Raw genomic sequence first — 22,556 nt, 5'->3', positions numbered from 1 at the left:
CTGTGCGATTTAAAAAAGCTATTCCAGACGATAGTAAACATTTTTAATTGGGGAAAACAATTGTACATTCCTTATGCACTAGTAGGTAATAATAATTATAAGATCAATCAATATTTTATACCTACAGGCGATATGATGTACTAATGCAATACTAATAGTTCTGCCATGTTAGGTACGTCAAAGAGTCAATGAACTCTGATAAACGGTTTTTCCTTGACCCCAACAGTCTACTGGTGCTTGCTGCCAAATTACTACATAAATATCTTCTGTCATGGAATAATAAGGTGACAAACATGCACGTATACAAATTGTATAAGGTAGAGTGGATCACATTTTGTCCCAACAATTTAGCGCTGTTAGTGGTGTACAGTCATTCCTTTGTTATTTTCTCGACAGATGACACGCTGTGTACAGTAATTATTTCAGCTAGAGGCAATATTTGATGACAACTCTGTCCCATTCTCTAGACAACATTCTTCTCCTTGCTAAAGAAGTTCTCCACACTGTCGTCTACAGCACAAACCCAGAATAGCTCCGGCAGTTCGATCCATGTGACAGTAGGTAGGTCTATGATTGGTTGCATAGGTAAAAGTTTGTCGTAATGTCTTATCTAACTTGTCTACTTGAGCTGATGATTAATTAGTCGGTGTTTACCTAGGTGTTACAGAGAGTATGCCCCCCCCCCCATGCTTCTTAGAAATCACTGCTTTTTCTGCGTATCTAGATGCCACCTTCGAGTCACCAACTAGCTCTAGCTAGGGTCGACTGTATGTAGACTGTGTTTGACAGCAGCAACGTTGATATATAACGTTATGAACATGATAAATTGTCAATATGGCGACAGCGGGACCACTTAGTGGTTAGATAAAGGCTGGTCTGTAGAATGACAGTTCAATGTGTTAATGTGCGTACAGAACATTTCATGGATTTCAGAATGTGAAGAAAGGAGCTCTATAAGTTTTCCCATGAATAATAACGCACGTATAAACAGGGGAAAACCGCATTGTGCACAGACGTTATACCCTTGGTAGAGGCACTTTACACGACCTTCCTCAATCCATCCAGGTGTAAAAATGGGTACCTGACTTCGGTCGGGGAGGTAAAAGACTACCTTATATAATAACATTTTGTCTGTACTTTGTATGTTAAAATTGAGTGCAGTAGCACATTGCCCCATCTGTCCATAAGCAAAAACAACAACAACAAAGCGCCTTGGCATAAACAAAAGAAACGTTTAACATGCCAAGAAAATTTCTACCAGCTGCGAAATGCCTGCGGGCAGGGAGATAAAGCTAGGTGGGGACATTACTCATTGCTCGGTCACATTTTCTAAAGACCCGGTCATTGTGCACATGATCGTTTCTGACGTCTTCAAAATGTCACCCGGATTCACAATTATAAATGAAATTGGGATAATATTGGTAAAGCCCTTCGGAACGTAACAATTGACGGGGCATGTGTACACTCCGTCTGTTATAAAGAAAACGTACAAATCATGACCACGTCTTTTTTAATTATACATTGTTATTCCTAATTTAACTGGTCGCCTTTTCGGAAAAAGCCATAAACAAGTAATGGATGAAACCCCCTATGCGCGTGAGCATTTGGGATTTCCTCAAAAGACCGAAAATGGCAATTTGACGATCATTTTGGCCCCTTTTCTACTGGCTGCTAGGAGCGGTTCTACAGATTTGGTTACTTGCAAAGAGTGGTAAATGTGAAAATTAGGCCGTTTATCTGCATACAAAGTTGTAAGAGACTGTCAGAAAAGCTCCAGAAGTCACTAAGAAAACTTTACGATCCTTTACCCCAACATTTGCTTCTTTTACATACTTCGTCATCACTGAGATTGAAGCTTAAGAAATGAGACATCTTTCTCAACATTTTTTTTTTTGCGCTCACATCAATTTTGGGTGTCCGGGGCCGGGGGTTGTCATATCCGCCTTATGTCCGGCCTTATGTTGGACTTACATATACATAAATGAAAGATGCCCTCTATCCATAATACTTTTGTAAATATAAAATCAGTACATTCTTTTCAGGTACATCGCGTCATGACATCAGAACGTTTTCTTGGCTTAGTGTTTATGATTCTGCTAAGCGCCTTTAGTACGGTAAACGTCTCGGCAAAGACCTGTGCAGAGGTTTGCGATGAATGCCTGTCGCAACTGGAAGGCGACTTGGACATCAATGGGACGGAATGTACTCAAGAATGTGAGACGAACATCCACTTAGGCACTGATAACAAACAGTTCATCAGGGCACCAATGTGGAAGAAGTGCTATACACTACTGCACGAATTGTAAGTAGTGTTCTGTAAAGTGTGTGTGTGTGTGTGTGTGTGTGTGTGTGTGTGTGTGTGTGTGTGTGTGTGTGTGTGTGTGTGTGTGCCTTTTTGATAAGTGTTAGTATGGTACTTTAAGCTTCAAGAGGGGGTAGGGAAATCATCTGCCCCAGACTTGAGAAGCATGTTATAGCTGCCAGGACCTCCACGGTTTATGATTCTGGACAACGATATGGATTCAGGACATGATAGAAGTACGTTGCATGTTTCTCTACTGGCAGATAATGTTGTTCTGTTGCTACATGTAGAATACATATTGTATGTATAAAATAGAACCCGAGTGTAGTATTATTAGATCTATTTTATCAAAAAAGTTGTCTGGCACAACATTCTGGATTTGTTTTGCATTGTACACTGTGTTTCTGCCAAAATTGCTTAGTCAAGAATCTACCGTATCTACTGTTACAGTATTAGACTATTGTTAATATATAGCTAGTTGTCTTATACAATATACTTAAGTTTGCGTTACATTGCAACCAGTTTACAATTGTTGTGCAATAAAATTTGGCTTAACTTGACTTGACTTGACTGTAGTCAAGGACGTTATATAAGGTCCTTGATATGTAGTCATTAATTTCTTCCTTTCTTCATTCTAACCTCCTTGATTATAATAAGACACGTGTATGTTACATGTGTATACAGGAGAAGCAAGCGGGGTCCTTACTTGATACGTGACGTGCAGCCCAGGACAGGACAATGGCAGCCCGCCATCGCCGTCTGCTCCGTCACTGTCCTCATCGCCTTCATCGTCATCGCCATGGTAACCATCAAGTTCTGTGTGCGGCGGGCCGTCCTCCGGACAGAGTACGTATCACTCCGGCTACCTCTGATATTCTTCAAGTAGAGGTTGGGTCATGGAAATGGTAGTGGTCGGGATTTTTACACGTAGCGAGCCGGTAAAAATCCTGAGCACTACTATCTCCGCGCCCCCGGACCTCTGCTTGGAGAATTACCTCTGAAGGCTTTAAGCGCTGTTCCGTAGTTAGTAATCTATTTCTAGACAACTCCCTCTTCCATTGGCGACGATTTTCATCCACCTGACATAAAGATACAGCCAGACCAATTACATACCTAAACTGAGAAAACTTAATCAATTATTTCGAGCTCCCACTCAGACAATCCGAAGAGCCTCTTCCACATCACTTGGTCAGCCTCCACTAGGCATTCCTACGGGGGTGCGGGGATCGTAGAATTCGGAAAAAAAAATCGGGAAACTGACCAGGGGAGTCAGTCTACGCCAAGGTTTACGTTTCTACTCCGGAGCACGGCCGACTAACTCCTCTGGTAGCAAAACTGCACCAGACATACTATTCTCCCTATGATAGCCAGCGTAGTCAGTCTGGTAGAAACTAGCACTTAATCCTCCATGGCTCTTCGTAGAAAGAAAGGTAACTGAGAAAAACGACTTTCCAATATCTTTTACTTTTCGTATTTCAGAAGTAGCATACAATTAATATATAAATTGCCGTTCTTAATTCGGTAAAGCGTCGTGGCATCATGATCATGAGTGAAGTTGGTCACCGAATTGTTTTTTTCTGGTTTGTGACAGATGCAGCCTTATTCAGCCAGCCAACCCGAATGGCACTGTAGCCACTACTGCGCTGATGGAAGACATGACAGAGGAGGACACGCAAAAGGCCAAGCAGGCCGACTTACCATGAGAAAGTCAGAATTTCAGGACAACCCTCTGAGCTTCGAATTCTGCTCTAAATATATAATCATCGCACGTCGATGTAGGTTAGACATCCAGTTAATAAGATGCGCCAAAAAGTAGTTACTCAATTGCAAGCAACTGGATATGGTTTTGGAAACGGTCAGACGTTTCGGATAGAATCCACTATCCTTCGTCAGTGACATAATCATCGCAATCTCTAAGTGGCTAATATACAAGAATATATACTAGTATTCTGAGTACATACTAATATTCTGAGTTTTATATAAATATACTAGGTAATCTGTAATATTTTGGTATCAGGGTAATTAAACGGCCAGTACTATAGAGTGAAGGATAGCAAAGATTTGAAAACTATCAAACAAAGGAATGTAATATTTATCAAGCGAGTTTCGTATATGCAAAATAAGACATGCAGCTGAATAAAGAAGGACCTTAGACGTAAAAAGGCTTTGCTGCTTTAATGTTGAGAAGTGGTCTGTGCCTGACTGACTTTCTGTGTGTATTACAACACCTGTTTGTCGAATAGATTAACTATGTTTCAGTATGATGCAACTGCCAATTATGTGGTTGCAAATTGTTGCATTACATCTTCAAGTTGATAACTCATATATGCGTCAGTAAATTGCCTTCTGCATCATATCATAGATCATCTTGAATGTACATTCTGTACCAACGGAAAATGCCAGGTAAACTAAATGAGACTAATAACTACTAGTATTATTACATAAATTATCTCAATGAAGAAAAGAGAGCTATTCCATCTACTCGCAATTCTTATCTATAATCTGATGAGGCCTTATGGCAGTTTGTCTAATATTTGATGCCACTCCCATGTCAAGGGTGACGCTCCGACATTGCAGTAGTTTGCCAGGTAGGGAGTGGTTGTGCTTTCATTAAGGCGAGAGTGGCGCTGGATTCGATCGGCCAAAAGCGATCACTCAAAGTGTCGTCTGTTTTCCTCAGGTGAGAAAATTTCCTCCGTATGACTCCAAGATCCCTTAGTTGCCTTTTATCGTTGTAGACATGGTATACCCGTGATACAAAACGTACCTATATGAGTATTTCCGAGAGGTGTGTACAATATACAAAATGTCGATAGGGTATCCATATATGGTATACATGGCGTCTGTTTTTGCCTCCAGACAGGTGATTTTAGGCAACAATTACTTTAAGGCCGTGACCCCAAAGTTTTGACTAGTCGAGTTGTTAACCTATTCACAAGGCAAATATATCAACTATATCAGCTCCAGCCCGTAGGCTATCATGACGTTTTGTACTTGACCAAAGACAAGCTTAAGAATATGTTAATGACACAGAGTCAGATGCTCAGCTAGTGGCCATACGCAAGTAATGATGTGCTTGAAGGCTGTAACAATTACCGCAAATATGTTCACGTGATATCAACAAGACAAGTATTTGCAAATGGCCTGGGGTTTTTGATCTGCATCTGTATCTATATATATTAAACCGGTATAACCGCTGTTCGGCGTAAACACACCCGCCAGCTTTGCAGGCACGCGGCGCGGCAGCAGCTGGTCATATTACACCGAACAAGGAGGTTAAAAATCACTCTTTTTTAAACATCCTTGCGCCGAATAACCCGTCACACATAACTTTTGCACATCTATCTGCAAGCGTTCTTTAAAACTATCCAGAGAAGACGCCCCTGATCTGTATTTAGATAACTATGATCGCATACCAACACGCCCAGTTAGGTCATTAACCTTAGGCAGGTAGACAAATGACAGGTAGACCAGGGTATTGCTTTGTTTGCCTGGATTGTTATTTTGTGTACTGTGGTCATCGTATTCAACTTCTCATAAACAACAAACTATAAAAAGACTCATCTCACCATAGTACCAGTAATAGTACCACAGGTGTCGTTCAACTCTATAACGTGTTATTCGTTCCAGGTATGTAGCCGTTCGTTTGAATACTTGGTATTTCGTTCAATTGGTAGACATATATGGCGGTGTATACATATTGATAGGCCAGAACTGGTGGTCGTTGAGTCTTATGTTATCTTGAGATTCTATAACATCCATATTGGTCATGAAACGTATTTGTCATGAAAAATATCGATGTCTGACATTGAATTACTATATCTGCCACACCTTGAACTTGTTTTTCTTTTGTCAACCAAAACTGAGCTATGGACGTGACCTGGTTATAAATGATGTCGACTATGATATGTATCAATTGTATGCTTAAAGGTGTTGAATAGCTGGCTTTATCAATATTAACTACGTCTATGTGCAGGTATAAAAAAAAGGACATAGATGCGCTGTGCACTACAAGATTGAAGCTGTCAAACGCTGTACTCAACCTCTATCGGTAGACACAGATACATGTACATTTAGACTTCATCTCACAACTTCACAAGGTAGCCGCCACCAACATGTCGCAACAGATTATCGCTGCATGTCTCTTCGTCCTGACGTGGTCAACAGTCTGTGTCCAGGCACAGAACTGCACCGTAAAATGCACCTCCTGTGCGTCAGACAACAGCAGTGACCATGGGATAAAGTTCAACGTTACAGTGTGTGCAGAACAATGTGCACAGAGTCTGGACAATGGGCCTATGTGGAGGTATTGTATGGAAATGTAAGTTCTATCACCTTTGTCTGGGCGAAGATACTGCAGCTTTCCTTTTATAAACACCTGTATGAGAAAATTAAAGTAAAGAAGAAAGACCGAACCAAAGAAAGGGGTATTTTGAAATGTGTCAGAACATATCTGCATGAAATCTTTCTACCATCTTCTTAAACATGTATGTTGGAAGTAGTTGCAAATTTGACACAAATAAAACAACATAAAAATCTGTTACTTTCATGTCTCCTACTCTATTGTAAAACAACGATTTTGATCAATCTCTCATAAAATCAACATTTATCCAGTTACAAACAACATTATACATTAATCTGGTTACAGTTGATAGCTCTGTAGCTGACAAGCATTAACAAAAATGGACAAAATCTGTTAAAGGTTTATACTACATTATGACTCTAACCCATACCTTTATGTACATGTGATAAATGCCAAACAGTTTCTAAGTAAAATCGAATTGCACAAAAAGGAAAGAACACTGGGGCATTTTATAGGTTTTTACACAGGTTTTGTAACATTCATATGAACTCTCAAGTGAAAGAGACACAAGTAGAATGTTCCAACATGAAGTGACATATTGTTTGTTTTAATTGTTCCAATAGAGGTACATGGAGGAAAGAGAAGGATGAACCCACAGGTAAACCGAGAAACACGGGTCTGAAATGGCAGTACATCCTGGCCATCACCCTGAGCGTCATGTTTATAGTGGTCTCCATCCTTGCTGTGATGTACTGTGCATGGCGGAACTGCAGGTTAGTACAAATGTACATTCTGCTCTTGTTTAAACTGCATTGGAGCCTACCAGGTACATTCAAGACATATGCAATGAAAAAACTTTAATTTAGGCCTAGGTCCCAATTTCCAACCCAGTGCCCGGACGGGTAGCATTCAGAAACAAAAAAATGATAAGCAATAAAGCACACAGAACGCAAAAATATGGTATGATTTGCGTATATTTTTTTGGTAAACACTTTCATTTTTCATTTCCGCAAACGTCCCGGCCAGGCCCCTTTTTCGGAATTGGGACCTAAGCTTTACACAGCATAGAAAATTATACTGTTTACAGTCTCAGTGTTGCCTAGGAAATCCAAAGTTGTAAATTTGTTTATTTTTAAGTTTTGTACAGTGCTAACTTAAATAGGCAGTTGCATCCATATACATGTACATGTACTTGTAGGTTCCTTCACTCTTATATGTCACGCCATGGTTCAGATTCATATCCTTGTGGCCAATAAGCAACAAAGGTGTACGAAGGTAAGACATGAGTATACAATGTATGCTAGTATACACTGCCCTAGCACACTATGTCATGGATAGTCCCAGCTCAATGGCATCACCATTGGTACTTGACTGAGTCCCTCTCCACGCCGCTTTAAACCTTTCCTTCTCTGCATTTCCTTGGCATTGTTAACAACCTTGCGGATGTGCATATACACCGTATTACTGTTCAACTGTACAAAGGCGTTTGCCTCGGGAATGAAGAATAAACCGCACATGTCCTTCCAGCAGTCGTCGTCTGCGATCAGACGTCTTTTCCTTTCGTTGTTGCTAGCCTCGTAGTCATTGGTGCCTGGTGACGGCTTAAAGCTGCCATTCCCCTCCCACTGCAGACAAAACAGTAAACAAACAATACTGGGGTTATCGATATTATGGGACCGGTTACAGAACGCTACTGGGGTATGGACACTGTATTATAATGCATGCTGGGGAAATGGACATTACGGGACCGGTTGTGGGACACTTCTGGGGTATGGACACTGTATATGCATGCTGGGGGAATGGGGTTTTAGCACTACTGGAGGTACAGACACTACTAGGAATACAGACACTAGTAGGTGTAAGGACAATAAGGAGTTAAGACACTACTAGGATTACGAACACTAGTGGGTATATTAGGATAGTAACTGGGGGTACGGACACCAATGGGGGTACAGACAGTGAATGGGGTATGGACACTACTGGGAGTATGGACACTACTGTGGGTATGGACACTACTGGGGTACAGACACTACTGGGGGTATGGACACTACTGGGGTACAGACACTACTGGGGGTATGGACACTACTGGGGTACAGACACTACTGGGGGTATGGACACTACTGGGGTACAGACACTACTGGGGGTATGGACACTACTGGGGTACAGACACAAAATGGGGTCAGGCACAACTGGGGGTACGGACACTACTGGGGGTACAGACACTGAATGGGGTATGGACACAACTGGGGGTATGGATACTACTGGATGGACACTTCTGGAGGTATGGACACTACTGTGGGTATGGACATTTCTGGAGGTACAGACAATACTGGGAGTAGGGACACTACTGGAGGTTCAGACACTAAATTGGGCGTATGGACACTACCGGGGGGTACGGACGCTACTGGAATGAACACTACTGGGGGTTGGACCAAGAAGAGGAACAGGAGGTAAAATATATGTACAACTGTGGACAATTCAGTAACCAATCGCAGAGCTTATGTCAGGGATACATTGTTAACATTTTGCCTCAACATTTAAAAAGCAATCTTCATTTAGAACAGCCAGGCCATACAGTAACTAGAACTAAACACTGCTTTGTCTGACAGCCTTCTTCTCACTCATGCTACCATCACTACAAACTTAAGGCAATTGTACTTTGTAAACTGTAGTGATGCAAACATATTAGTACACATACCTCTTCCTGCTCTACTCGCTCTCGTACTTTCCTGTGAAGTCGGTTCCAAACCTCCACGATACTTTTCGCTGTGGGACTAGTCGGGACATACTTCAACAGCTCCTGCTTACTCAACAGTCGCCTTCCAGCTATGTCCACTCGTGGTGCCTTCTTCAGCCTGGAATCTGTAGAGATATGAAGCAAGAATACATAACTCTGAAGGGATATTCAAGTATGCCAGTCAACAGCTGTTTTAACAATGTTGGTTGTCAAGAGGTACATACATTGTACATGTATGCTGAGGGAAGTCATCTGAAAACCACCAAAGCTCATACTTTTAGGGAAAAAATCTTAAGCCGGCTACAATACCAGGGCTCGAAATACCAGGGCTCGAAATACTTTTCTGTGCATACCTGCACTGGTGAAAGTAAAATCACCTGCACCAGAGTCCAGACAAATTTTACCTGCACCACTCTGAATCTAGGAAGTATGGATCACAATAAAACTGTTATGGAACCATTGCTATTTTCTTCTTTTATACTTTATAGGTGGTAACAGCCAATGCGGCTAAGAACAATCCTAATACACCTACATCATAATTTATGACATTTAATATATGTATAAAACCCAGTGCAGGTTAGGTGCAGGTAGACACCAGAAATACCTGCACAGCTCCAATTTTACTTGCACTAACTTGCATATGCAGGTGGTATTTTGAGCCCTGAATACAGTCATCAGATTTGATGTACCAGATACAGAACAGCTTTTATTTCGACATACTGTTAGATGAATATAACATTTCATTTTAAGCATTTCTTACTGATACATGTGATAGCATTTGTTAACAACATTTGCTTTTATCTCTTTCAGAAATCCTGTTGCGGATAATCGTTTGTCGTACAGGAAGGAGTCCATAGCATTAGATGAAGAGGAAACATTTGATCCAGTGTAACTGCACTCCTTGCTACTACTACTGCAGGGCTCGAAATACCACCTGCATGTGCAGGTTAGTGCAGGTAAAATTGGAGCTGTGCAGGTATTTCTAGTATATACCTGCACCTAACCTGCACTGGTCCATGTACTGGGTTTCATACATAAATATAATATGATGTAGGTGTGTATGGCTAAATAATGTTCTTAGCTGCATTGATAAAGTATGAAAGAAAAAATAGCAATGCATGGTTCCTGAACAATTTTAGTATGATTCATAATTCTTAAGTTCAGAGTGCTGCAGGTCAAATTTGTCTGGTGCAGGTAATTTTCAATGTTATCTGCATCAGTGCAGGTATGCAGAAAAAAGTACTTCGAGCCCTGTACTGTTAGTAACACAAGAGTTTTATGGACCCATAAGCAACAGAGCACACTGTCACCAGTTTTACATTGATAGCCTGTGGGCAGTAAATTCCTTTTAAAGAGAAGTTTGTGTTCAGATAGAGAACAAAGAAAGATTTGAAACAAAGTACTGTAAATACCTTTAAGTCCGCAGTGGTTTAAATTTGCAGTAAGGAGAATATAGTGTGTTTGCAGTGGTGCTATAATTACATACTGTTCAGTAATGGAAACACTGGTGGTTGTAAGGTCAAAACATGAAAAATGTGAACATAAAACCGCTGCGGAAAGTTTTAAGATTTACAGTAAATAATGATTCAAAGGCTCTATCCGAGTAGTTTACATCAACAAAGGTCCCATGGATGCATACTCTAGGTGAGAGGATTCATATGACAGAAGAATACTAGCTGGCCAATTATTAATTAATTCTATATTATTAATTAGTGACATATTCTGTAAAAAACTGTAAAAGATCAAAATGGTGAATAAAATGGTTTGTAAATAGAAGAATTGCCTGGCATCGTTTTATATTGTTTTATACACTCTGTCACAAAGCCTAATAATGATGAAACAGTTAACAATAATGACTTTAGAAGCAGTGATTTTCACTCATTTCAAGACTTAATGTTGATAATTTATTGAGGAATCAAGACATAATCCATGGAGCATATGATCTGTGGATAAACTTACCTTAACTAGTAGACAAAATTGGTCTACAGTAAAATCAATAATCAATCTATCTCCAAAATTCACAAGGTACCAAAATTATCACAAATATAATGTAGCCCTATACTGTCAGATATTTTCCAGTGGTTGCAGGTATTCAGCAGTATTGCATCATATTGTCTTATACAAAAAGGTTGTCATCAGAAATCTTGCCTTTTGTTGTTTAGGCCATGTTGATGTGATTATATGGATGACATCCTCTGGGAACTCCAAAACTGATGCGAGCGAGCGAATAAAAAAAAAGTTTGGCAAAAAAAAAAAAGTTGCCTCCAGTATGAAATCAAAGTGGCCAGGAAGGTTGAACATAGGACTAAACACACATAGTATAGTATACCAACAGTTATTATTAGGTGTAGGGACCAGTACATTATACGGGTGCAAGACATTTTTTTTCTTCTTGGGCCAATCCGAAAAAAACACAGACCTGGAAAAAATCAGAGGAACAGGGTTTGCCAATTACAAAATGGATACACTATATGTCGGCAGGCATTTGGGGTCTTATTACCGGGGGCCAAGAAGACAACAAGAGCGAAGTCAAGTAGAGTTTATAGTAATTGTACCAAGTTTCTACAGTCAAAGGTACAGAGACAGTTAGCCTTTATTACTTGGAGATGGGATTTTAAATGCCAGTGGGAGTCCAATAATCCACCAAACAGATTCCTTTGTAGCAAAACTGACCAATTACCATTGTTTTGAGTATTGCCAGTTCTCATGTTTCCGCAGACAATCAGGTTCAGGTTCAGATTCGGACCTGAAAATGATCCTCTGGACCTGAACGGGACCTGAATTTTCTGTACTGGTACCTCCCCCTACCAACAGTAGATTTTTTTCTTTCTGTCCTTTTACATCTTATTCTTTGACTTTGGATTTAGACTATGATTAGTTGTCTGTTTTCTGATACTTTTTTTTCAATCTACGGAAATTTTGTTCTCATTTTACAGCTGCTTTGCACAATTTATTGTGTGGTGGAAAACTTTTTTTTTTTTTTGAAACGGCCGAAAATTGGTGCGAGCGCGGATGTCATCCATATAATCAAATCAGCATGGCCTTACTAAGTTGACATATTATGAAGCAGCAGTCTCTTATGAAGTGTGAAAATTGCTATCTTATGGGTCAATTTTCATTACACATCTAGGTGCATATACTGGTATGACGAACATGACAGATTTTTCCTGGCTCGTTAATATTATCTGCCATGCAGATCTATATGTCATGCTGCTTGTACTCTAGATACATTTAAGTTCTTAAGGATCTAATTTTGCTGTGGGGAAAATGCATGCGTTGGCAGTGGTTTTGAGTTCATGGTGGCGCTATCCAGCATACCTAAATGCATACAGTACTGTAGTCACGTACAAAATGTATTGTTACAGTAACGAAAAAGCCTCCGGCTCTACGAACTGAAGAAAACAATTTCACGTTCTTCCGGTCAACTTTTTTTTCTAATCTTAAATTTCATCCTTTGATCTACAATCAATACTTAAGTAGGCGTGGACATGTAACTGGGCTGATATTAGTTAAGTGTCAGCTTGAAACGAATATTACATATGGATCATAGTAAGTTATTTATTATTAATAAATAACTTACTATGATCCATATGTTGCTTGATTAAAGAGAAATTTTTAAATAACTTATTATAAAATGTACAAGACTTAGTGCAATTTTCCAAATATTGTAACAAATTATCAGTCACAAAACAAACTTTTTTTAATCTCAAGGTAATAATGCCGAATGAAGAATCGGTGATTAAAGATAGTACCTTGCCATTCTATGCCTCTGGACTTAACTATACTTAACTATACGATTGCAACGAGTAATAAATCATATGAATCCAAAGTCTGTTTCTTAGCATCATGTGCACAAGATCCGATTGTCTTGAAGTTTAACATATAGCTGTGATTGATTATCATACACAAATAATATTAACTTTAATGTTACACATCATGCAGTACATCTCTCATCATGACATTCAGCTTAGCCTACCTGTCTGCCATTGACTGTCTTGATGTAATAAATACTGTTGGAAGAATGACATCAAACAAAGGAAAAAGAAACTTTCATTTGACTCTCTGTATCTCCAAGGCTTAAGGCTAGGGTATACTGGCAAACTTCATTAATAATAATTTAACAACAAAAATAATGCTCCAACACAAACATGACCCTTTGAAAAATGCAAGCTTATGTTCAGTCCTTTTCTAAATGTCTTTTCCTTTCATTCCACATTTCTGGTTGGTATATCTTCAAACTACACTTTTCTTCATGTCTCTTCATCTGTGAGGGCTTGGTGAACCCCTTTCCACATTTGGAACACTTGTGGGGTACATACTTCATGTGAACTGACTTGTAGTGCTGAGTTTTAGAGCTAACATGGGTGAAATACTTGTCACATCCGGGCCAATCACACTTGAACGGTTTTTCCCCCGTATGAGTTCGCAAGTGGTTGGTCATCTCGTATTTGTCGCGGAACGTCCGGTCACATCCGTCCTCGGGGCACGAGTAGCGATCCCTCTTACGGTTTCGCTTCTTGCGCGGGGTACCAGATGATGATTCCTCTACGTTACTGAGGTAGTTCCACATGTTGCTGGGTAAACAAGAATCTGAAAAAAAAAACAGAATCTTAGATCAACAGAGATGTATCTTACTGTAAGAAAGATTTCACCTTTTTTTCTTCTGCTGACAGCAAATACTTTGCAACTGTCAACTGGACATTTTACAAGTCATTCAATCATTTATAGATGCGAGGGGGTACTAGTGAGCTCAAGACTTTTTTTTAGCGTAAGGCTACAGCAAGTAAATTTTATGGATGACATCAGCGCTCGCATTAATTTTTGCCTGATTTCAGAAAAAAAGAAAAGAATTTTTTTCTTCTGCAGGGATGGTCAACATGACGATTAAGTACCAAAATGAGCAAATATGTTGTATTGTAGCCTAATAATTGTACTTGTAGAAGTGACACTTGTGAGGTACCCAGGGCTGTAGTTGTAGAAATGAAACTTATTGGATAGTTGTAAAAGTGACACCAATATGGAAGCCATGAGTGTGGTTACCAACTCTGTTGGTGATGCCAGTCTACCACACTAGTGTCACTTTTATCACACCAGTACATGTCTTGAATACAGGAATGAATGCCTTGTTGGCTCTGATACCATGTTTTGTCCCTTTAATTCTTGTTACAACATTCATCACAACTTTATGGTGCCTATTTTTTAAAATGTAGCCATCTTGTTTTTTTCACCCATCTTATATTTTTTTCGCCCTATCGCACTATTTTTGCAGTCTGCAGAGGATGTCATCCATAAAATTTACTTGCTGTGGCCTAAGCAGCTATGTAGAAACTGAATAATGTGAAAAAATAAATGCAGATATCCATTTTTTCCAAGTGCTTGTAATATATGTACATGTGCCATACTTTGCAAGGTTTTTGTCCTCAACTACTCAACTTCAATCAAACCCCATGTTAAAAATCAAGAAATGCATGGCTTCACTTTAAATATTATCATGTGAAAAGAAAATTATTGAATGTGGCATGGATCAAACTATGTGGCAACAGGAAAACAGAACAACCTAATATAAAAAATGTGTAACAACAAAACATTTGGGTAAAGATATGTTTATTAATCACTTTGGAAATGACACAGAAAAAATCCCAGAAACAATCTGTGGCTGTGATCACAATTTTTCAAAGTAAGTCTTCATACCTTAACTACAAGATATCCCATTGTGTTAGACACCTTCATGGCTGATAAGGGTCTCTGTCATTGCCCCTGGCTGCCTGGCCTGGAGCTAGAACACAAGGTTACATATGGCTTCAGTACAAGGCATGGGCTTTGTACATAACAATCCTAAGTCTGTAGTACATACTCAGGTACATGTACTTTGTTGTATTCAGCTGCACTATACATCATTACAATTTGTAGCAATTTAAAGCAAATTTTGCATTCAAAGGTACTTCCATCATTGAATCAGAAGATAACATAGTTGGTGGTATGCTGGAAGCCAGAGAACCACACAGCAGCTACTAGGCTTATCCTAGCCCCACTAGCAACATGCCCCATAAACCAAATTAAGCCCAAAAAGTTATGCAACCCATGCAGTACTGTGGGCATTGAACTAACTTGTTGGGTAAGTTGTACCTGATTTATGGGGCATTTTGCTATGCGCCAGCTAAAACCACAGTATCCACCGCTGTTTTCTGACTTACCAGGTGGCTATAGTATGATACATGTAGTAGACACTCAAACGTAAGTGAAATTTATTTCAATCCACACCTTCTTACACTTCCGTCTCTACGTGAATATATCTAATTTTGTAATTTGCTTATTACCTATGTCCCCTGTGCCTGCCGTAGACCTGGCCACCGGCACTAACATGAACATCTGCTGTGCAGTTGGGTTCCCTTCTGACAAGTTTGTGGCTCCTTCAGTAAAGCTGGCAGAACATGAGCTGTGGGATGCTGCAGCTGCTGAATGGACTGATGATAATTTGGGTGCTATGTTTACTGGAGCCAGTGCGCACGTGGTGCCATGTACAGCTGGTATTGGCATGTGTTCATGGGAACACAGTCTCTTAGTGCTGGGCAGGTCTCCGCGTAAGGGCCTTTTCTGTGAATGAAAAGGAAATAGAGAAATCAGTGTATGATCAGCAAAGAAACCAATGGTTTTCTTTCTACTCACTTTCAAGTTTATGACAAGCTGACTGGAAAAGACAGCATTTTAAAGTACCTGCCAAAACTTCATTTACATAATATGAAAGAAATCATCTCCCAGTATTATATCAGACAACATCCAAAAACAGTATTACGTTTTCACACTTGCAAGAATTGCTGTGACCTTGAAAATACACATGAATAGAGAAAATATTGTTTGTATTTTGATTACGATTTTCATTGTTACCTCAGACCAGACATATTTCACTCACCTTGCAGGCAGAAGCAGCAGTGTAGCGCCCTTCCAGTCCAATCATCTCTGCTAATTTTGCCATAATGGTGGCAAAGTGGTTGTGTCCGACAGGCTGCGTACTGTACCAATGGCAGCCATAACCCGGGGCTTGGTTTGTTACAGGCCTGAAGTAGAAATGTCCTCCTGGGGGAATCTTACTGAGGTATAGCCGATACAGATTAACCACGCACCACGGGTTTCCTGGAACTGCATAGTAAGTGTATGCCTTCCCCTGGTCTTTCTTCCTCCGTCCTTGTCGAACAAACTTGACAAACTGCCCTTTGTTGTCTTTACCAAAGCTGTACTGTGACACGGTCAAACTGTGGTGTTCCTCTCCTGTCCAGACTCCAAACAGCTTGCAGTTATGGTAGTACACCGCGTACAGAAGTCCCTTTGGAGTGTTCAAGTCAAAAACCTTTCTCCACAGCTTTGCCTCGTCTTGCTCGGTGAACTCCTTCACTCCGTACTTTGATGTCCCCTCCAAGTGGCTCAAGAGTTGTTTCTGGTTGATGAGAGCATTTCGCACGTCTGCAAACTGTAGATTGTTTGACATCAGGTCTAGATGGTCGATTCCTAGGTCTTCCTTGATGTGATGGTCCAGCCCATGTGCGAGGGTTTGTAGTGTACTGGGAGTGTACGGTTTCCCGTCTTGCTTCCTCACTTCAGTAAGATACTTGCTGACCCAGAAGTTTGCCTCCTCGGGGGTGGCTTTTGACCAGTTGGTGGGAGCAAGGAACTTTTCCCCGGGTTGTTTTGCTAACAGCTTTCTGTTTTCTTGCTCCGCCCAGACCTGATAGGCGTTAGCTGCCCACTTGACTGGGTAATTGTGGGCACACAACTGCTTCCTTCGTCTGTTGGTCCAGGTGTGTGGTCCTTTCGCATCTTTGCCACTCGATGACATTGAGTACTCATCATCAGAGCATTCCTCACCAAGTTCTTCTTGAGTCCTACTCAGATTTTTCTCACCAGACTCCACTTGACTAGTCAGAGCCGTGGGACGGGAAGACTGTGAACAGGCAAGCTGAAGAGGCAGGTCTGTAGAAAACAGACGTGCAGGACTATAATATTAAGCCTAAAAGTCTTTCATAAATGGTATTGTACTGAAAGGAAGATGAGGATCATGCATATAACAATATGACTATATGTATCAAGTGAAAATTTCTGGCTGTCTAGTTGTGAAAAGATATGTTGATAGATATAAAAGTATGGTTATGGTTTGTCAGCTCCTCATTTAAGTGACTAGTGGTTTTCCTGACAGTTGAAAATAGAAACTTAACAGTACAGCTTGTGTCATGTATATCTAACCTGTAACCTAAAATCACACACTGGCCAATTCTGTGCTCTAGTATGTAGTGTTCCAATCATGTATCATGAAAGCTGTGACAGTTGGATGAAATTCTAATTTGCATAATGGCAACAATGGATGATAAGCAAAGTTTGGACTCATAGACTTGTTGTAGCAAACTTTTTGAAAATGCTTTATTAGTTCAATCTAAGAATAATGAAACTGGGTAAGATGTACCAAAAGACAAAGGCCCTAGCCAACTTACTAGTTAGGTTACTAAATTACATAGCCAAATTGGTCAAACCAGTTTTGGCACTTTATATATAGAAACTAATGATAAGTCTGAATTCTACATTGTATATAAGAAAAAAAACTCTTCTAAATCTAAAGAGCAACATTCCTTGAGTATATATAACACAAAACTTGTTTAAGTATGAAAATATCATATCCTCAAATCTCAATATATCATTAACACATGCAGAAAATTCTAACTGGTTGGGGAAGGACAAATACTGGTATTCCTCATCTTTTTATACGTACACAGTCTTAGAGTGATATGAGCCATATGACCACAGCAAAAAAGTTAGAAATGATGAAATATGAAGTATGAATTATGATCATGATTATCCTCTAATATTTGTTTCATACAGAACTAACAATGCTTGAATAGCTTCTAGTAGCAATCACTTCTAATACACATCCCAATATTATTGCCAATATCAATCATGGTAATGACATCGTGATATCCAGTAACAGCTCAAGTTTTCTATACATGTCTACGTATACTTTGTGAATAAATGCCTTTTATGAACCAGTGAAATTGTTAGACTTCAACAAATTCTTCAACAAAGTAAAATCTTTCACCATGGACTTATGTTACTTCACATCACACATGACACATGTTCACAAATGTCTAAAACAAGTCAATCGGTTCCAGAGTCCAGACTGTACAAGAGTCTGTCACAAAAATTGGGAAACCAGTTACGAAGAAAGTCTTGTCCAGACTGGACAGATACTGTTCCTAAGAAGTACCCTCCTCCTCTGGGGGTACACCCATGGCCTTCAGGTGCCTCCCCCACGCATCAATCCGTCTTCTACTGTTCCTCCACATCTTCTCTTTGTCTTCTTCTTCGCTGTACATTTTCTCCACATACTCTCTTATCCTGTCAATTTTGACCGGATCCAGCGCCGTTTTACCCCTCCCCTGCACGTTACGGGACACCAGCTCCGGTCCACTGAACATGATCTTGGCACATCGCGTGGCAAAGTGCGCGGGACAGTTGCTGTGCATTTGGATCTGATGTAACCTATCGTCGGAGATCTGGTCACAAAGCTTTGGCGAATTTGGCTTCAGCCAATCGAAGGACTGACGTGCCTTTTTGGTTGGAGGGATGGGGACTGATCTGACACTGCTGCTTCTTGTAGACTTTCTGGCTGTAGATTTTTTGGTTATAGGGTTACTGGGTGTAGAGTTGCTGGTCGTAGTGTTACTGCTGGAACTGGCAGTGGTACTGCCAGTAGCTGGTGTCTCCAACATACGGGTGACGGTTGCGATGAACTCTGTCTGTTGTGCTTCTAGGTCCCGTTGTCGCTTTGCCATAAGCTGGACAGCTTTGAATGTTTGCTGCAGCATGTCTTGTGGCGGTTGTCCTGAGTCCAGCAGTCTACCAAGTTCTGAAAAAGGAGAGGATTTTTTTGTTGGATTCTCCTCTTTCATACCTTGTCCTTGCTACTTTGCCATTTATTGTGCCATTTAGAAAAACTGATCCATCACATTTTATGCTTGCAAATTGCAATGTCTCATTATGTCTATTGGCATCACAGTGGCGTTCTTAAAAATGTTGATGCAACAGAAGTATTTGGAGTCAGATGAATCAATTTTAGACAAGGATAACTAATGTAATGGGTAAATTCTTTGAGTTATCGGTGTTGAGTGAGATAATAGATGGTTAATTCATGACTCAAGCTGTACTGTATGTTTCTTTCCAAGGCATTTGTCTAACTTCAAAACAGATGGGGTCACTGGACAGAACAATTATCACAGGAATTCTCCATGTCTATTCTTAATTTCCTTAGAAATATATAGACTTATAGCATACTTCGCATCTCCTGACTTGTACATACCAAGATATACATGTAACTCACCTTCAATCTTATAACTCTCCATCTCCATCAGAAAAACACATACCGGCGACCAGAAAAATTACTTTGCAAAATCACTGAGTCATGGTCGAGTTGTACAAAACGGGGTGTAAATAAAAGTTGGTGAACCTGCAACCAGTACTAATGATCTTACAGTTTCTATTTCAAAAGTATTACATGTAAAGCCTTTGTATGTGTGATTTGTGTTGTGTTGCAGTACCAGTACACCTTTGACTCAGTTTGAGTCAGTGTGGTTACTAGCTGACCCAAGTAATAAATAGAGCATACATTCTAGTCCTACTGACAATATCATAGCTACACTGTCCTAGAGAAATGAAATTTTCAATGCAACACAATATGCCCTTGGTCAAGTAAGATAGAAAGCTCTATACATACAAGTTATATATATTATAGCTGTCTACTTATGATGAACAGTGGCATGAAGTGAAAAACAGGCAACTGGCACGTTTGATTAGTACCAGTGGATTAATATCTAGTACTAAGTGAAACATCAACCAAAAGATGAACAGAAGTTGCCTCATCTACTAGTACCAGTATATGCATACATGCCCCATTTGCTTTAAACCATGCAGTTTCTGATTTAATTGCTGGTTCTGATGCACATATACGTATGTCCAATATACCAATACATAACGTTTTTCAAAGTGACTTTAGAATCCTCTGAAAGCTTACCTAATGTCCCTCCATCGTTGTTGCTATGGGAAGCAGAAGGCTGAGTTCTCGTGGCCTGCATGGAGGGAGGTCGAGTCACAACCATGGACGGAGCACCTACTGGCTCCGTGGTGATGGTGTGTGTTTCTGTCTCATGCTGCACTAACCCATCATCATTATCATCTGCAGTACCACCTCCCATTGCACACACCACTCTCACAGGGTGGCAGTCCTCTCTGAAACCTGCAGTATCCATCATCTGGGCAGGGGGCGCTGCTGGTTCTACAGTACAGCCTACATCTGGACTCTCCATGGTGTCATCAGGAGGCTCAGTTTTTATCTCTGTGGGAGGAATCATTAATGAGGAGTCATCTAGCTCATTCTCTGTCATGGTGGGCTCCGTCTGGGTTGGACAAGTCTGTGGGGTCGCGGTCTTGTCGACGGAGGGACTTTCCGTTACGTGTTTGTATTTCAGTGTTCCTGGGAAGTGCGTGTGGCCGAGGCCCGGATGGTGCCCGCAGCTGAGGTCCATGATGTACTGGAAGGATGTACAGTTGAAGAAGTGTTTCAGGACGCGCAGCATGACATCATGGTCCACACAGAAGGAACACTGCGGGCAGCTGAAGGTGGCCTCCATCTTGGCTTGTCTTTTGGGTCAGCTCCTGTAAAACCTGGGAAATAGATGATTGCATTCATTTCATTTCAAGACTGATCTCTTGTCAATTTTTTTGCAGTTTCAAAGAGATCAGAATGCATGGACTGTTTTTTTAGGCCTTTCTTTGAGGCCAATAACAAATTGATGATCACTGACATAAACATCAGGACTTTGTTATTGTCTCATGCATGTCAAATGGAACCAACACTCTTATGGACCACAGTACTAATGCGATAAAAATCCAAATCATACAATTATACTGAATGAAGTAATACCTTTAATTCTACGCGTAAATTTTACCAAATGTTACGGCCAATATCACAGCTGATTATCTGCCCCCCTCCCACCGTTCTAGACAAAGGCATATTTACCTGTATTTTCCTGTATGTCGACCGCTCCCGGCGTTTACTAATAATGCTCGTGGATGCTAAAAGACTTGTAGACTGTGCATATATCTCAACTAATGATAACGACCTCTACAACAGCTTGGACGTGGAAAAAACAACCATAGGACGACACCACTGGGGATCCTTTGGGAAAGACGACACCGGGGCGAAAACGAGGCTATCGCCCTGATTATCTCAATTTGTAGCCGACAGTCCGCTTGTCGAGTAAGGCCACCCATCGTTCATCCAACGTGTTTGCTGGAAAATCAAATACTGAAATAGTCCCTGTGTAAAAATTCAAGATGCCTTGAAATCTTTGCTTCGCCTTATTCTTTTAGACTATTCTTTGTTTAGTACATTATGAAAAAGATACAACATACAAAACGGATAGGCAGGGGGCACCTAGGAAAACTAGTTTGTGTCGACATCTAACATTAGCGTGTGTCATTTTTTTATAACGCTAGTTAACCTTTATTCACAGGGTAACCTATATCCATTGTTTTTAAAAGCAGTGTATTTAAGTATATCGGATCAGCCGACGGTGGTTTTAAAAGGCAGTATTTTTTTTTTAATTTGCAGCTATTTTCAAAATATCGCATCGTCCCTCGAATCGATATTCTTAAATACCCTGTTTTTCAAAACAACGGATATAGATTACCCCATGGATAAAGGTGAACTAGCGTTAATGCCTTCCACATGCTGTAGTTAGTAAAACATTTCTTTATTTCTTCATAAATACTGGAAGCTACATACGCTGATATTTTATCAGCTTACTAACTCACCACTAAATATTTCTCTAGTGTCTTATCCAAATAGTAGATTAAAAGATAGCCAACATTAACGGTGAGGTTTTAACAAGATACTTTAATTTTAAACTACCCGAAGCGGTTAAGACAAAAATTGTGCCGGATCTTGCCTTGGTTGTTATCATGACAACCATCGTGTTGAAGTTCACCTTGGACTCCCAGGTGCGCATGGTCTTTTTAGCGAATGCCCACAAACGCCCACTCTAGAGAAGTCCGCGCTGCACGAATCTCATTTTTTTTGCTTGGAATATGTCCACGTTGTGCTCCCATGTATTAATCCTGAGTTTCAAGTCAATCCATTGACCCGAAGTGACATAAATCAAAGTTTTCGATTCTCG

General features: G+C 40.3%; 4 protein-coding genes across 7 annotated transcripts; 2 read left to right on the top strand and 2 right to left on the bottom strand.

The window, feature by feature from the left end:
* The first annotated feature begins 222 nt into the window (after positions 1–222).
* Positions 223–4,774, top strand: LOC118430990. Of its 2 annotated transcripts, none has more exons than XM_035842034.1 (4): positions 223–557; positions 2,043–2,302; positions 2,987–3,148; positions 3,894–4,774. In XM_035842034.1, exons 2-4 carry the CDS (start codon positions 2,055–2,057, stop codon positions 4,003–4,005), a joined length of 522 nt encoding a protein of 173 aa, XP_035697927.1. In that variant the 5' UTR covers positions 223–557; positions 2,043–2,054; the 3' UTR covers positions 4,006–4,774. The 2 variants fall into 2 exon arrangements, with proteins under 2 accessions (XP_035697927.1, XP_035697925.1); XM_035842032.1 differs by having other exon boundaries at positions 228–561.
* Positions 4,775–5,562: 788 nt separating this feature from the next.
* Positions 5,563–10,371, top strand: LOC118430991. 2 transcript variants are annotated; one of them, XM_035842036.1, is made up of 4 exons: positions 5,563–5,577; positions 6,279–6,623; positions 7,229–7,378; positions 10,153–10,371. In XM_035842036.1, the coding sequence occupies exons 2-4, from the start codon at positions 6,418–6,420 to the stop codon at positions 10,232–10,234; spliced, it is 438 nt and encodes a 145-aa protein (XP_035697929.1). In that variant the 5' UTR covers positions 5,563–5,577; positions 6,279–6,417; the 3' UTR covers positions 10,235–10,371. The 2 variants fall into 2 exon arrangements, with proteins under 2 accessions (XP_035697929.1, XP_035697928.1); XM_035842035.1 differs by lacking the exon at positions 5,563–5,577 and adding an exon at positions 5,599–5,932.
* Positions 10,372–13,519: 3,148 nt separating this feature from the next.
* Positions 13,520–13,912, bottom strand: LOC118430168 (zinc finger protein 257-like). The gene has a single exon (XM_035840877.1). The coding sequence runs from the start codon at positions 13,910–13,912 to the stop codon at positions 13,520–13,522; it is 393 nt and encodes a 130-aa protein (XP_035696770.1).
* LOC118430988 lies at positions 13,770–21,603 on the bottom strand. Of its 2 annotated transcripts, none has more exons than XM_035842029.1 (5): positions 21,398–21,603; positions 20,393–21,042; positions 16,253–17,307; positions 15,034–15,936; positions 13,770–13,932 (listed from the first exon to the last, which is right to left on the bottom strand). In XM_035842029.1, the coding sequence occupies exons 2-4, from the start codon at positions 21,006–21,008 to the stop codon at positions 15,622–15,624; spliced, it is 1,986 nt and encodes a 661-aa protein (XP_035697922.1). In that variant the 5' UTR covers positions 21,009–21,042; positions 21,398–21,603; the 3' UTR covers positions 13,770–13,932; positions 15,034–15,621. The 2 variants fall into 2 exon arrangements, with proteins under 2 accessions (XP_035697922.1, XP_035697923.1); XM_035842030.1 differs by having other exon boundaries at positions 21,501–21,594.
* Positions 21,604–22,556: the final 953 nt, after the last annotated feature.

The sequence above is a fragment of the Branchiostoma floridae genome, chromosome 14, assembly GCF_000003815.2.
Source record: "Branchiostoma floridae strain S238N-H82 chromosome 14, Bfl_VNyyK, whole genome shotgun sequence".
Classification (NCBI taxonomy): domain Eukaryota; kingdom Metazoa; phylum Chordata; class Leptocardii; order Amphioxiformes; family Branchiostomatidae; genus Branchiostoma; species Branchiostoma floridae.
Note: the sequence above shows the minus strand (reverse complement) of the source record. Positions and strands in the feature narration are given on the sequence as shown.